General features: G+C 46.0%; 1 protein-coding gene across 2 annotated transcripts in view; it reads left to right on the forward strand.

Annotated features, from left to right (window-relative positions):
* The window catches only part of CRACR2B (calcium release activated channel regulator 2B), a 51,661-nt gene extending 37,956 nt beyond the window's left edge, over positions 1 to 13,705 (forward strand). For both annotated transcript variants that reach the window (XM_071558747.1, XM_071558746.1), the window contains exons 11-18: positions 1,234 to 1,313; positions 4,140 to 4,434; positions 4,612 to 4,753; positions 4,982 to 5,063; positions 7,695 to 7,809; positions 9,434 to 9,541; positions 10,250 to 10,326; positions 11,322 to 13,705. In XM_071558747.1, the coding sequence (XP_071414848.1) occupies positions 1,234 to 1,313; positions 4,140 to 4,434; positions 4,612 to 4,753; positions 4,982 to 5,063; positions 7,695 to 7,809; positions 9,434 to 9,541; positions 10,250 to 10,326; positions 11,322 to 11,406 (984 nt within the window). In that variant the 3' untranslated portion in view covers positions 11,407 to 13,705. The remainder of the gene's footprint in view (positions 1 to 1,233; positions 1,314 to 4,139; positions 4,435 to 4,611; positions 4,754 to 4,981; positions 5,064 to 7,694; positions 7,810 to 9,433; positions 9,542 to 10,249; positions 10,327 to 11,321) is intronic.
* The last annotated feature ends 2,025 nt before the right edge of the window (positions 13,706 to 15,730 follow it).

The raw sequence follows: 15,730 nt of genomic DNA on the forward strand, positions 1-15,730 counted from the left end.
TTTTGTTCCCCTTTCTCCTCCACAAAATTCCTAGTCAGGTAAGGCCCTCTGTGGAGTCCAGATGTCTCCTTTTGTTCAACTGCATTGCTGTAAAGGTGTTGTGGGAGTTCTGACCAACAGAACAGCTTCTTAATTTTTTTGCCTTTTAAAATAAGCCTTCAATAAGGGTTATTGAAGAAATAATCATAGTCCTTGCCCTGGGCTATGGGCAGTACAAGGGAAGGCCTGTCCAGAGCTGCCTGTAGGTGTTTGGTCAGTTTGAAACTGCTGTAAGGGGCAGATCTGGCAGGCTGCAAACACTTCTTTCCACACCTTTACCCCTAGAAATAACTTGTGAGGACGCATTGGAAATCTCCAAGCTTGCAGACTGAATACATCTCCCTTTCTCCCAGTGCTGATGCAATGGGCACCTTGCCATGTCTCACTTCATAATTTGTGCGTGTGGCCAGAGCAGTGAGCCAGTCTGTTTGGAGGTAAGGGAGGGCTAGGCTTTAGCATGGCATTTGGAGGAGCTGCAGGTCAATCCTCTCTGCCACAGGCTTTCTTGTGTGATCACAGGCAAGCCACTCATTTTTGACTGTGCTGGGAATGCAACACTGCTGTATGGGGGAAGAGGGTTGTGAGAGAAGTGGTCCTGCTTTCTCCTTCTCTGGGGAGCTAGTTAATACTGGTTGTAGGAAGTGTGCAGTCGAGGTAAGTTGGAGGAAAGCATGGAGAGAGATGTTTGTGTAAGGCACGTGCATTGCTTTTTGCAGTACAGTCTCCTTCCTTTCCTGAGGTTTGTGTGCAGCTCTGGGTGAGTACTGGTGGAGGAGAGGTCTTAGTGTCTTCTGAGGAGGGGGCAATTGGCCTGTCACAAAACAGCATAATAAAGAGGTAGGTGAGGAAGGAGAGATTTGGTTATGAGACCAAGTGGAGAACAAGCCACAGAAATAAAAACTGTCTAGAGAAAGAATTCTGTTTGGAGTATCACCACTTTTGGTGAATTCCATTGTGAAGGAGAAAACAGTAACATTGATGGCTTATTGCATGAATTAGCCAAGAAAAGCAAGACCTGTGTTCACTTCTATTGAGCCTTCCAGTGAGGCACTACTGCTGCATGGTATGGGGCTGCAAGGGTTCCAGCCTTGCCTCCCCACAGTGCACTGCAGAGGTTGTGAGTAGTTGAAGTGGGACTCGTCAGGTTCCTGGGTCTTAATCACATTCTTCATTCCTTTTCTTTTCAAATTCCAGGTGCCTCAGAACAAAAAGTCCCTGTTGAAGAAAGGGTCAGTGCTAGGCAGTTACCTCCTGGATGACAAACCGGTTAAACGGTTAGAATGGGTGTCTGTGTTGTGTTCATGGTGTCAGTCTGTGCCTGCTGGAGTTTCCTGTCAGTCAAGCTGTGTTCTGTGTCTAGTTCTCACACCTTGGTGCTGGCTGGTTTTGGGAGCACGTGGTGGATACAGCTTTGCTATGGCTTGAGCTGCCTCTTGGCATTAGGTAGTGTTGGCTCAGCGTGAAGCTGTGGATACCATTAGCTAATTTCCACAGGGGGGTGGCCCCTCTTTCTTCTTTTACTTGAAGCAATGGGGGTGCAAACCTAGATGGCATCAGATGGTTTGGGACTGTTCATGGGATGGGAGTCACAAAGGCTGCCTCTCACTGAGTCAGGCAGCTCTGTTGAAATTACTGGATCAACTCCCAAGCATGCCAGTTCATCCTCGGGCTGAAATCTTGTCCACTGGTGCCTCATACCAGATCCTATATCCCTGGGGCATGGGAGAGGGCAGGAGTTGCACAAGGACTGGATTCTTTCTGGCAGGTGAAAGCCCCAAGGAGAGGGCCTGGCTCCAGGTGGGTTCATCCCATCCGTCTCCCTCTACACCTATGCAGAAGCTCCCCTGGCACACCAGGCCTCCCTCCAGCCAGGACAGGCAACATGTCTGTGTGACCAAGGCCTTTATTTTTTTTCCCACTGTCCAGGCAGACTACACAGTGGCTTCAATACCCACATATGCCTGCCTGCCTTAACTGTGCTGGCATTTAGCATCAGCCCTTGTGAAACTGTTGTGTCACCAGCACACCAGTATTGGCCAAAAGCCTGGTTCCTCTGGGAGGTAGGGGAGGCCAGCCCAGGCCTGATCTGGCTTGGATCTGGATCTCACCTGAAACTGCTGGCCCCAAACAAGTTCTAAAGGCAGCACACTTTGCTGTTTCTTACCAGGTCTCTGCAGAAGGTTCCATTGCTCCCTGGTTTCTCCTAGTGCCAACCAGAGACACAGGTCTAGGCTGAGTTTCTTGCAGCTTCAACTCACCCTTAATGCCTGCAATTCTGGTAGTGCCAGTTGAGAATTGAGCTCCAGGGTCCTTGGCTCATGGACTGGTGGAAAGCAGGTAGACTGTGGAGCAAATCTGATTCTTGAGCCCAGATGGGGAGGTTGTTTGGATAGGTCTGAGGCAGAGCTCCTTGGCTGTGTGACTGGCACAAATGCTATCCCTCAAATCAGACAACCAAGTTCTCCCATCTTCCTTCCCAACTATTTCTTGCAGAAATCCTTCTAGCTACTGCTGGCATAACCCCACTGAAAAGGCCTAACAGGTGGAGAAGTCTAGAAGTAAGGGTGATATGAGAAGGGGAGCAGTAGTTGCTGGCCCTCTGTCCCAGTGCTGTGTTCCCATATTGCTTAAGAAACATGAATAAAATAGATTAGATCTGGAGTCACTGTTCAGAAAGTTTTGTGTTTGCCCCTTCCCACCCATCCCCACCAAAGAGGCTCTTGAATCTCAGCCCCTCATTGTGTGACTTGTCCCAGCCCTGGGAGATGAGGGCCATTCCCAAGAGCTTGAGTCTGGAGTACGTGTTGATTTTGAGTGGGGAGATGTTCCAGCTGGCCTGGCTCTAGGCTGGCATTCAGGACAGATGCAAGGACAGCAACCAGGAATGTGAACTCCCTTTTATGGAAGAAGTGTAGGCTTGACAGCAGGGGAATTTTGCAATCCGGATGGGGTGTACTTGTAGGAGTAAGAAAGGAGAGTTGTCTTGATTCCTGCACTTAAAGCAAGAGAAAAATGTTGCAAAGAGAGGTGGAATGTACTGCCTCTGAAGAGACTGACTGTAGTAAGCTTCTGGTTGCTCTAATTTGCTTCCAAATGCAGTCTGCTGGCCAGTGAAGGCAATGGAGATGTCTGTGGTGGATAAAGCCCTTTGGCTGAGTTCTAAGTGTTCTCACCCCCTTTGTCTAGTTCTTTTTGTTCCTCCACTTACTGTGTCAGCTCTACTCCCTGTGAGCAAAGTGCATCAGCCTGCTCTTGCGTGAGCACAGTCCGTGCAACACCTATTCCCGCAGCTTGGACAGGGGTCCTGGGCATTTCTTGCCACTCAGAGCCAGTGTGGCTGGTTGGAAGCTTTAAAAAAACCTACCTTTCAGGTCCTGGCTCCCTTAGCTTGGCCAGGCATGGATGCAGGCCAGAGCAGAGCGAACACCAGGGAGAGTGACACCTGTGTGAGCATGTTCACTGCAATTTGCACACCTGTGGCAGGTTTCTGCTGTCTGAACTCAGTAAGGTTCTGGTACAGCAGTGTTTGGGAGTGCTGGGCAGGTTCCCTGGAGCACAGCTGTGTGTCTGCTGCAGAGGGCACACTCCATGCAGCCTCCTGAGCATATCAGACAGCCCTCACTCTGCTGCCTGCAGTCAAAACCCTCTTCAAGAACCTCAAAACCTTTGTTTTGTATTTGGTAAAATGATAGATGGGTATTTGTTGCTTCTTTTTTTTCCTTTTTTTTTGGTTTTGTTTTAAATAGGTTTTTTTACAACCTTTGTATGCATTGCCTCATTTTTCAGTATGGGGGAAAGCAGGAGGCAAAGAATTCTTGAAAAATCCAGAAGCTGTCAATTTTTATTAAAACTAATGAAGTATTTGTCGGCACATATGAGCGTAGCTCAGGTGAGCTGCCTCTCTTTCCTTAGGGGTGCCACTGATGCCTTAGTCATGGGGAGTATGGGGAGGGTATGTGAAGTAGAGTTCCTGCAAGCACTGCATATACACTAATTGGATTGTATTGGTTGGTTTGGAAATTTGCAACCTCCTCCTCTTCCCTATCTTCTCGCTCCCTGCCCTCCCACTCCACCTGCGATGTTTGTGAGCTTTAATACAGACAACTGGCCTCTGCGGACCTTCCCTTCACCTTCCCAGAGGATGTGGCAGTGGAAGAACCCAACAGAAAGAACTGTAAATACTTCCCAGACAATGCAGTATGGATGCAGACAGGAGAAGGAGGCAACACAAACTTCGGAGACAACAACAGAGGCAAGGAGAGATGGCCCTTGGCAGCAGATACTGAGTGGTTTAAGATGACTTTGACGGGTGACACTGACTACAGAAAGAATGCAGATGGCTTAGATGCTGCTCTGCTGCCTCCTAGAGCACAGCCTGTTGGCACCGAAACACGGGTGAGTGTAGTTTCTTGGGGTTCTTCCTCAAACACCTGTTACCAGGGACTTGAGGGTTTCTAACTCTTTCCATCTAACTTCAGCTCCATGGGTTTATAGTGCAAGGGTCCAATGGCTAAATCAAAGCACAGCCTACAGCTGGACTTTTTCAAACTGAGTCCCTTTCTTCCATTGTAGCTTCAGGCACTGGAACCAGCCAGCTGTTTCCCAGATCGCATCTTTAAGGTGGTGTTTGTGGGGAACTCTGGTGTTGGGAAGAGTTCCTTCATCCACCGCTTCTGCTATGACAGGTTCTTGACTGAGCTCAATGCAACCATTGGTAAGTAATAGAGTCCCTGACTCCTTTGGATAAAAAGGGTGGGAAAGTCTGCCTGGGCAAATGCTTTTTTTACCTGTATTACAGCCCAACTAGAGGTAAAGCTGGTCCCTCTCCCAGTATTGAATCAATCTTGCAATTTCCCTGAACTAAACAGTTGATCCTGGCCATGGTAATGGTCAGCTGTTCTCTCCCCATCTTGCCTTATGATCATTGTTACCTTCCTGATAGGTATTGATTACCAGGTGAAGAGTCTAATGGTGGATAACACACAGGTTGCCTTGCAACTGTGGGATACAGCTGGACAAGAAAGGTAAGTAATTTCTGTGAGGGTGCCTTACTGCCAGCGTAGGAAAGGGAAAGAGTGCATGTAGCTGGTTTCTATCCCTGGGAAAACTCAGTTTCAGAAGGACCAGAGAGGTCCCAGCAGCTACTCCAGTGCTGAGCCTGCAGTAAAGGTCTGTTTCAGAGATTGCTAGAAGCTATGGCTGTGAAGCAGGACCCAGGATTGACAGAAAAGTAGTTTTCCATATGTCTGGCCTGCATGCTTGTGACTCAAGGTAGTCTGTCCATAGATCACTGTATGGTGTGAGGTTCCAAGCTCCTCCAGCCCTCAAAGATCTCCTGCAGCAGCCTGCTTCTGGAAAAAGCTACAGAACAGAGCTGCACATTGGGGTAGAAACTAAGGCTCTGGATAGACATTCTGTCCCCAGATTCAGTAGTGCTACTGCTGTTCCCAGCTGCTCACCACCACTTGCTATTGAGGGGGTGGAAAGGACTGTGTGAACTTTTCTGGATCAGATTCAGCAGTTAAAGCCAGCTGAATTAGTTTGGCCTGTAGGGAAGGTGATTTGAACTACCTTGCTGGACTCTGTCAGTGAGGTTATTGACCCCTTCCACTTCTGATATAGTTGTGGAAGTGAAAATTCTTGGTAGAGGAATTGTCCAGCTTTTTGTAACAGTGAACACAGGTTCCCCATTTGAAGACCTCTAGTTTCAAAAGCATGGGCCATCTCTAGATGTTATCAGTACTGTTGGTGAGGATCAGAGTAGTAGAGGACACACTTGACCCTTTTCTGCTACTAGAGGTGAAGGCCCCTCACTACTTTGATGTAAATTACATTTTATTTAGGATAGACTTGGAAGCTTAATATGAAAAGCTATTTCAAGGGAACCATGAACCTCAAGGGCCTGACAAAAATAAGTACTGGGTATTTAGAGCTAAATATGTTATGGGGGCAAGCCTTCAGGAGGCAGCCAAGGTCATGGGAATATTATAATCCTAAACTATGCCAATGATGCTGTCTGCATCAGTCAGCTAGACTAGGCAGACCTGGTGGGAATGTACTCAGTAGGAGTATCTGTGGAAAAGCACTATCTCTTCCAAAATCAAGCTTCATGCTGAAGAAATAATGACTTCTGAAAGGACTCCTGTGGTTATTTCAGTGCTGAAACTGAGCAGTAAGGGGAGTTGTTATGACAAAAATTGTGACGTGTTACTGAGTCCCAGTGACATAAGAGACCAAATTCAAGATATTGTCTCTGCAGAAGGACCCTTACTGTAGATCCCTGCAGCATTAGCAGGTCTTACATGTGTACTTGCAAGGGAGAACTTTGCTCAGTGCTGATACTGAATAGGAGACTTAGGAAGAAGCAAAACCTTTTCCTACTTCTGGAGGAATACTAATTGCTTCTAACTGGAGGTGTCCAATTGTAGATATGCTATGGAAGAGACAGAAGAACCCTTTGAAGCATAAGGAGATCTCCTTGATGACTTCTCTGAGGCAGTGTGTGCTACCTTTGATGCTTTTTCTGGAGCATCCAGGCTGTCTGGCAGTACTAGAGGTGCACCTTGACTGCTAAAGACACAATCTGTGCTTTCTCATTTGGGTAGTTGCCAGAATGTCATGCCCTTATGGTAGCGAGAAAGAACAGGCTCCAGGCAACCATCTGAAGAGTTCAGGAGGGTCACAGCTTGCTGTAGATTTTCTTGGCTCATAACAGCATAGAGAGTTTGCTATCCTAGTTTTCAGTGGTTTGTTGTTTTGTGGAGTTTTATTGTTGTTCTGTTTTTTTGGGGGTTTGGGTTTTTTGTATTGAACAGGAGAGTTTATCCTGTGCAGGGCTGAAATACACAGCTCTCCAGTGAGATCTCAGTGCTTGTGTTACATTTAATTCCATCATTTTGCAATCAGTGTGGTTATATCATGGCTCTGTCACAAACTACTTAGAGATTTTAAGGTTTGGGTTTTGGTGATTTGTTGTTTTGTGGGGGTTTTTTGTTGTTCTCTTTGTTTGGTTTTGTTGTTGTTTTTTTTTTTTTTGTTGGAATTTATTCACAAAATGTGGTTTTAATTGGAATGGAAAGGACAAAATAGATGTCTGGTGAGAGTTTTTCCTGGAAATTATGTCTAACTCCTGATTTTTTTATGTATCATGGCATTGATTTATATATTTAGAACTGGGAACGGACTGTATTGATGCTGATGCTGAGATCTTAATTGCTGTTTTGGCAGTGCTGGGGCAGATGTTATGCATGCCTAGTTTGTACTGTGGTACATCTTAGTCTGCAGGTTCTTCTGGACTCTAGAGAAAGATCATGTTTTTTTCCATCAATTTCCCTTTTCATAGGCAATTGCCTTTTCCTGTCCCACCTAAACATATTCTTCTGTTTCTTTCTTCCTGACTTGCAAAGGTCTTCCTTCCTGCCTTCTCAGCACTGTGCATTTGGAAAAACTCCTGCTTAGCCTTGGCTGCCTGGCCTGCCTCAGAGGTGAAAGGCTCTGACGTGTCACCAGAGGGTACACACCAGCCCCCAGGGACACACATGGGGGCTGCCAGGCCTTGCAAAGGCCCTGCACTAAAAAACAGATAATCCCACTCTGTTTCGTGTCATTACACAGCTGTGGTTCTGAGAGTGCCTTTGGTTTTTGTTTGGGCTCAGGTTTCGGAGTATTACCAAGCAGTATTTCCGGAAGGCAGATGGGATACTGGTGATGTACGACGTTACAGCTGAGTGCTCCTTCAGGGCAGTGCGGAACTGGATGAGCAGCATCCAGGTGAGAGTGGGACCGTGGCTATCCAATGCTGGTGGTGCTGCCACTGCCTTGCTCCAGACCAGTCCCAATGGTCTGCCTGGGAGCGACATTCTCCAGTGCCCCAGGAGGTCCTACTGACCTTGTGGAGTTGAATTATCAGAGCAGATGCTATGGATACTGCCTGTGATAGTCAGTCTGGGACCAGGGGCTTTGTGTTGAAGGTACCAAAGCCAGTGGTAGCCCATTAAGTGAAGGAGGGCTGTTTCTGTGGCAGAATGTTGTGGGACCTGCCAAAACAGTAGTCCGTGTAAACAGCCCATGTGCATTGACAACATGATCACATCACAGCTGTGCTCAGGCAAGGAGATCTCCTGGAGTCCAGCCTATGCACAGGAAAGGGAGACAGCCCTGGTGCATTTAGACTCTGACCTTCAGCAGTATGGTCACATCCTGACTCTGCTTGGAGATTTCTAGATGAGAATGAAAACTTAGTAATAGCTTTGTTTTTGTTTTCTTTGTTTGCTCGAACTTTAACAAATGATAATTTATTTCTTTTTTTAAAATTTGGTAACATTGTATTAATACTGCAGCGTGCTGCCCTGCCTTTTCTTTCCAAACTCTCAGTAAAAGCATTCATCTGTGGTTTGTATCTCCCTGTCTATATAATTTAAATAAGTTGTGTGTATATGATCAAGATCCGAATGGAAATTGTCAAGGGTGGGTTTGTTTTGATTATGGGGAGTCTCAAAAACACCACCAGCCCTGTGAAATGAATAAGCATAGGATGGAAGTTTCTAATATTATTAACTTCCACAGGCCTGTTGGGAAAAACAAACAAACAAACAACCTCTCAGCTACTTCTTTGAACTCTAAAAGATCAAAGGTTAAGATTTTTCAAAACTAACTAGCCTCTGAAAATCAGGCTTCTTTCAGGAAAGTTAAACTGAGCACACAGAAAATCAAAGCACACAAAATCTGTAACTTTTACTATCTCTCTTCCTCTGCCCATCTGTGTATTTATCTTGTTTTGAAGCTGTTCACGTACTGTATTATGTCATCCAGGGCACTCAAGTTTCGAAACAACTTTGAGCATCTGGTGATGCTCCAGTGAGCCAGTGGAACCTCAGGGAGTTTTACCAGAGGTTAGGAGTTCTAAGAATTGCCTATGAATAAACAATCCCTACAGAGACAGTATACAAGAGTTGAAAGTTGCTTAGCTTGCTTGGCCAGTGTATTGTAGCAAGGGATCATTGAGTTTAGGACAGCACATCAAAGGAATAGCACCACACATACACACAAAAATTATTGAACTTACTAAGAAGCTCTGCCCGATCTCAAATTCCCAACAGCCTGTGGAGCAAGCTGCTTTTCTTTAGGCGTGTTATTTCCCTGAGAGGAACTTATATTCTGTGTCCCCTCTATCAGCCTCCCAGCAGAACATGCCAAACATCTGCAATATATTCCAGTAGTTTAAGCCTCCTTTCACAAATCCCTGGGGCTATTGAAAGAATGGCCCTGTAATGAGCTAAAGAGCCCGATCCTGCTGCCACTGAAGGTCTTGTTTGCATGGCTGGAAGGATCTACGCTGAGTTACTTTCTTCCTTCAGCTGAGTTTCCAGGGTGCTTTACTCTGTTTCCTTTGCAGGAAGGTATTGAGGATGGAGCTGTGGTCTTTCTGCTTGGAAATAAAACTGATGCTATGCAGAGAGAGACCCGGAACGTGCCCAGGGTGGAGGGGGAAAGGCTGGCAAAGGTGTGACTCTGTGCTCTGCTACTTGACCTGCTCTGCAACCACCCTCCAGCTGTCAGCAGGGCAGCCTGGCTGACAGAAAGCCCTTCTTGGAGCCATTTTTCAGTATGGTACCTTCCCTCTATCTCCCACCCCCTGTTTCTGCAATGTAAACACGTACCAAGGTCCCTCTGGTACCAGGGAGGATGAGATGGTGGCTCTTATGTGGTAGACAATTGCCCTTGAGGCAGGCTTGTTTATTTCTCCTGAGGCTTAATGCTTTCTTGCAGTCTTTCTGGGGGGAACATGCATGGCTGTTTTCCCATTTGAAGACTCTAATGGAACATCATCCTGCCTCTTCTCTCACTTCCTTGTCTGCATGCCTGCTGGTATGTTGGCCCTTGGGTGGGTGGAGGCAGGGTTTCAAAGGCATTCCCCTTCTTCTGAACTCTGCAATACAGAGGTAAGAGAACTAAAGTACCCTAAGCATATATTTTCTCTTCCCAACCAACTTCCCCAGTGCTTCCTTTTGGATACTCTGTCTGCGCCCCCAATGCTGAAAAAGCACCCCCTTTTTCTGGGCTGGTGAGCAGCGTGGTAACAGCCACTCCCTTAGCCCTAGCTGCTCTTGGAACAGCTCTTGGTGGTGGGGGTGGACTTGCCTCCAAGGAGGAGATGAATGGTGGCAGAAAGGTAGCAGCCAATGTGGGTGCTTGCTGTGCTCTCTGGCAGGAATACAAGGCTGTCTTCTACGAGTGCAGTGCGATGACTGGCTATAACATCATGGAGCCCATGCTGCACATGGCCAGGTCAGTGAACATGAACAGTCACACTGGGATATTTCCCCAGTTATAGGTGATTGGCATGGGCTCTCCTGGGGAATGGGCAAGAAGAGGGGGGTGTCAGAGCCTTTCAGCCATGTCACAAAAAATACTTGATTCCCTGACTCCAAGTCCTTGTCTTCTGTGCCTGGAGAGCACCCAAGAGCAGACTGGATGCTTTCATGCACAAAGCTTCATCTGGCAGAGCTAGCTATTGCAAGATTGGGAGTTTAATTTGAATATTCCACCACAAAAACCTTGTGTACTATCACAGATTTTAAGTTGGTGTTTTGGAAGTCTGCATGCAGCTTTAAGGGTTTTTCTTCCCTATCTTAATAAGCACTGTACCGACCATGTTATTTTGGAGGCAGTAGTTTTAAAGGGAGAGAAGTCGCTTTGTTAAGCTGAAAGAAGGTTGCTCTAAGATTTTAATTTAAAAAAAAAAACAGGTAGTTTTGAAAAAAAAGTATTTGAAATCTTGCAAGGAAACTATCCTTTTTTCTTTTATTCCTTCTCCTCCTGCATCATCTCTGTGAAACGCACAGCAGGACTTAGCTGTTTTTTAACTGGGAAGATTTACTTATTAGCTAGGTGAATTGTGTCTCCATAGTACATGCCTTCAGCATGCTTTATTACCATGCTGCTACCCAAGACAGCCCAGACAGGTGAAGCAAAGAGCCCAAGAGTCTGACATCAGTGTGGGAGCTTGGGAATAAGGCACAGACCACTCACCCCAATCTGGTACTCTGACTACTCAGCCATGCAGTCCCCTCTTGTATGTGTCCAGTTTCTTTCCCTGGAAATACATGCTCATTTTCTGTGTGTTGGTTTATCTAACTCAACTTCCAGAGCAGTCCAGTCTTTCGGCCAGCCACTTCTTACAATCCTAAATGGCTGGTGGGGACCAAGGGGCAGAGGCAAATGGCTTGGTAGGAAGATCTCAGTAACTAGATTGTGTTCTTGATCTGCACTGCTCTTCCCAGGTTGCTGACAGCACAAGAAGACAGGCAGAGGGAGAATGCCCTGCAGCTGGAAAATATCGGCAGGAGGAAAGGGTGCTGCACATAAGGCACATCTGCATGTGTCAGCAAGAGATATGTACCAGCATTGTATCGTGAGGCTGGGGATTCCTTTCCAGCAAGCTGAATCTGGTGGTGTCAGCTCTGCAGAGACTTGAGGAAGCTGCAGCTTTTCCCAGTCTGTGAATTTTGAGACACTAAATCAGGCCAAAATGTGCATATTGCCTGGACTGTTCCATTTCCCAACTCTACATGCAGCCCTGGTCTCTGGAGGCCTCTGCTTCTTTGGGGGAGTTTGGCTGATCTTGGCTAATACGACAAACTGCGCCTTCTATCTGGAGAGTTTGCTTCCCTGGGAAGGGATGAAGTCTTGTTCCTTTTCTCTCTGGTAAAGAATTGGCCTGGCAGCAGAGAGTGAAGGACACAATGGTTTCTGTCTATCTCTTACAGTAAAATTCTATTTAAGAAACTTAAATTTGGTCTACCTCCAAGTATGATCCATCCATCTCAGAGAGCAGCATCTCCTCTTGGTTCTGTGACAGTAGCGCCCAGCTGAGATCCTGCTGTGTAAAATGAGAACACTTCCACCACTTCCTGTAAGATCTGGATAAAACCCTGTATTTACTGTGAAATTAAGTTGGACTTGTCAATACTGTAGTTAACTGATTCCATGTGTGAATATGGTATGAACTGATAGAATGAGTCATCCCAATGGCTTTCATCTCATTGTTACCCTAATGGACCTTCTCACTGTCCCTCTCATACTGTTTACAGAACACAGAGCAGTTGCCCTGGGACTCAGAGGCGCTGGCATGTGTTGCTGATTCATAACCCATTGCCAGAGCTGTGCTGTAAAACTCAGGGGAGCCATATATAGCCTGTTGTAAGGCTGAACACTGCCTGTTTCCTCCCATTCTCCTATCCTTTCCTGAAGAATATCTGGCAACTCGGAAATGCCCTACCCACAGTCCCAAAAGATCGCAATCTGCTGCAGTGATTTCAATGTACCCATCCTGAAAGCACACAGCAGCTGCCTGTGTCAAATGTACATTTTTCTCTTGCAGTGACCTTGTGCAACAACCTCACTTTCCTGGTGATGGGCCTGAGAAAAAGAGCTGTACTGAACTTGTTCCCAGTGGGAAAGGGCCTTCTTGTCGCTCAGGAGTGGGGCAAAACAGAGCAAGGGGAGGCATGAGCTGAGGTAGAAACTGGCCCCAGCAGTGCACCTGTTGGCACAGCTGCCACTGCCTGGGCATGGAGCATCTGGTGTGCTCTGGGGTGTGGTGCTTTCTATTTTGTAGCTCAGTTGCTCTTAAAGTCCTGTAGGACCAAGTGAGCTTTCTGGTAATGCCCGTTCCCTTTCACCTTTGAGCCTGTTTGTGACTCACATTTTAGGCACAAGATGCGTTCCTGCAGCCTTGAAGCCGTCCCCCAAGCCTTGCAGCATAGGCAAGGCCTGTACTTGTTCACTGCCTTTCCTCTCTTGGGATAAGACAGTTACTCTGAATGTCTATTTATTGCACAAATTTCTGTGGGAACATCCCATGCAGGAAAACTGCTCTGAGTCACCTACAGACATCAGTATTACAAAGAATTTCCATAGTTCCTCCTGGTGTCCTTTACTCCTGATAGGAAGTTTTTTCTCTGAAAGAGCAGTATTTCAGAGTAAAAGAAATAGCTAAAAGTAATAAGCTCCTGCTTATTACTGTTGGCTGGCTGTGACTCACACTGTGTTTAACTGTAGTAATGCCTTCCAGAAACTGGGAATCAGAAAACTAAAAGAGGTCCAGAACCAAGGTAGCTGGTGTGGAGCGTAGAGTAACAGCAGCAGTGCTGCCAGTGGGATTCCTTGTGTTTTCAAGAAACAACGTGTAGGAAGGGAAATCATCTCTTCTGAAAACACCTCTTATCTGAACATAGATTTGACTTTTTAATCAGTGAGGGCATGAAGGAGCACAGACATTATCACCTGTTGAACAGGTTGAACCCACCACCTGAGTCAGGGGAGCTCCAGGGGCTGGTTAACATGGAGTTGGTGACCAAGAACTGGTGCCTTTGGTTGTGGCACATGAGTGATGCTAACAGTTACTTACCTGCAGCAGCAGGATTTGTGAAGTTGCTGCAAAGGAAGCAAGCAGTAGCTAATGTTCTGAACATGCACCTCCCACACTCTGTACAGAGCACATGAAAGACAAAGGCGTGAAATTACAGCTGACACATAAGTACCGGCAGTCTGTGTATTACCTTGATCAGTGCTGTCATATTGCAATGGCAAGAACTACCGGGTTCTTTTAATGTGCAACCGTTAGCGTGTTTTGTCAGTGTGCAAACAGTACAGACAATAAAGAAATGCTGTCTTACAAACTGTTGTGTTGAGAGATTTTTTTCAGGCACTGCATGAGATTCAGCCTGCCATCTTCAGTCACTGATTGTAGTGACTTCTCACTGCTCAGGAAGTTGCCTGTCTCCCGTGGTGGTACACAGGCGGTAGCGTTAATCCATGTCTTGGAGGCAGCACAGGAGAAATTAATCTCCAGTCTTTTTTCATCTCTTTCAAGCAGCCAGAGTCCAGCTGATCAGGGAGGAGGGGGGCAGAAAAAGGAGAGATGCTACCTCAGTGTCTGGGGGTGTAGTGCTTTCAGAGAGGGCATGTATATTAGCTATATTTGTAGAATTAAACCTTTATTTTATTAATGTCCCATGCATCCTTTTCACTAGAGTTAGGAAGTCGGTTGCTTTTAATCCTTGTGCCCTGGCATGGCTCCAGCTGGATGTTCGTGCCTTACAGAACTAGTCACTCTGCAGTTTTGACCAAACAGATTATTACTCATTTCCCCTGCTATAAATTGATAACCCAAGCAGCTCATTGTAACCTTTTTTTTTTTTAGCAGAAAAAGGTGGATTTTTGCTTCAAGCATGACAAAATGGCACAGAGTTCGAGCAGGTTGTGCTTGGACAACAGTGAGAACCAGGGTGGGGTTTATGGGTTTATTATTGGTAGGTGTTTTGTTGTCTCTCAGCACAATAATTAAATGTCTTGTTGGAAGACCCACACACAGTCTAAAGGTGCATGTTGTTAGTTTTTAGACGTGTCTGATGTCAGATCCAAACCAGAGCAAAGTTTCCACAAAATTCTTCATTTTAATTCATTCCCTTGTTGTGTCAGAATCTCTCTTTGCCTCTAAATAGAAGACACCTGGGAGCAGTCACCTCTTGCAAGTGACTGATGGAAACTTCAGCATAAATAAAAAGCAAATAATGGGGATATCCTGAGGTGGCATGAGATGAGGGAGGATGCAAAATAAGACTGCCTGGGGCCTTATTCCTTCACCATATTGGCTGCAGTCTCTTAGTGAACAAGTGATTTTTTGCATGTAATCTGTAAGGTATTTGGAATCCTATCACAAGAAAGTATTCTTCTTATAGCCTGGGAAGCCTTATCCTGGCACATGCAACAGTGCAGCTGTGTATACATACAGATTTAGGGGCAAAAGCAAAAAAATCCCCACCAGCTGCTCCAATAAGTAGTCATGGTCCCACAAATCTCTGCATTCCAGCAAAGGGACCTCACTCTACTCTGCTTTGTGTTTCACTTGTCTCTTTCATGTTAATATGCTAAGGGTAAGCATAAGAGGATTAGCCTGACAGCATCTCTTTGAAAAGCCAAAACAGGGCTGAAAAGAGAGCATTAAGCCCCAGTGTTAAGTTTAAGATTTCCCATAGGACAAATGCAGGAATTGCAAAGGTTTGAGATGGTGTTTTCTTCTACCTTCTTTATTCTAGCAGCCTGAACTCCAAGGGACTGTTTCCATTTACTCACATTTAATGAGTTCCAGCTATGGGGATCATGCAGACTCTCACATGTTATTTTCTGTCCTGTCACCTTCTTCTGTTTGTGTCTTTTCATGCTCTTCTTACTTGCTAATTGGTTAGTCTATATAAAGAGAGACCAAGTACTTGATCTCCAACTGTAAATGTATCTCACAGCTCATGCTATACACCTTTAAATGCTCTTTTTGGGAATCTCCTGCTCAATGCCAACATACCCAGGGGGCTGCATTTCAGTGTTTTGTTAGCAGGTGCCCATTACTTATATGGCTGTTTATGAGCTACACAGAAATTTTGGTTGTTGGGGCTACAATAGTCCAGACTCTACATGTTATATACATATCAAGCCACATGGTTGGGTAAGGCCCTGTTCTGCAAACACAAGAGCACTTCTGAAATTACTAGTCCACAGGACACCTGACCAGGTGAAATTAGTCTTTTCAAGGCAAACAGGTATCTCCAGTAAGTAGATACTAGTAATAAGCTGAGAACTGGGAAATGGAGGGTCCTGTGATGTACCTTGTCGCTACCTGCAGGGCTCTGCA

This window comes from Pithys albifrons, chromosome 6, assembly GCF_047495875.1.
Source record: "Pithys albifrons albifrons isolate INPA30051 chromosome 6, PitAlb_v1, whole genome shotgun sequence".
In the NCBI taxonomy this organism is placed as follows: domain Eukaryota; kingdom Metazoa; phylum Chordata; class Aves; order Passeriformes; family Thamnophilidae; genus Pithys; species Pithys albifrons.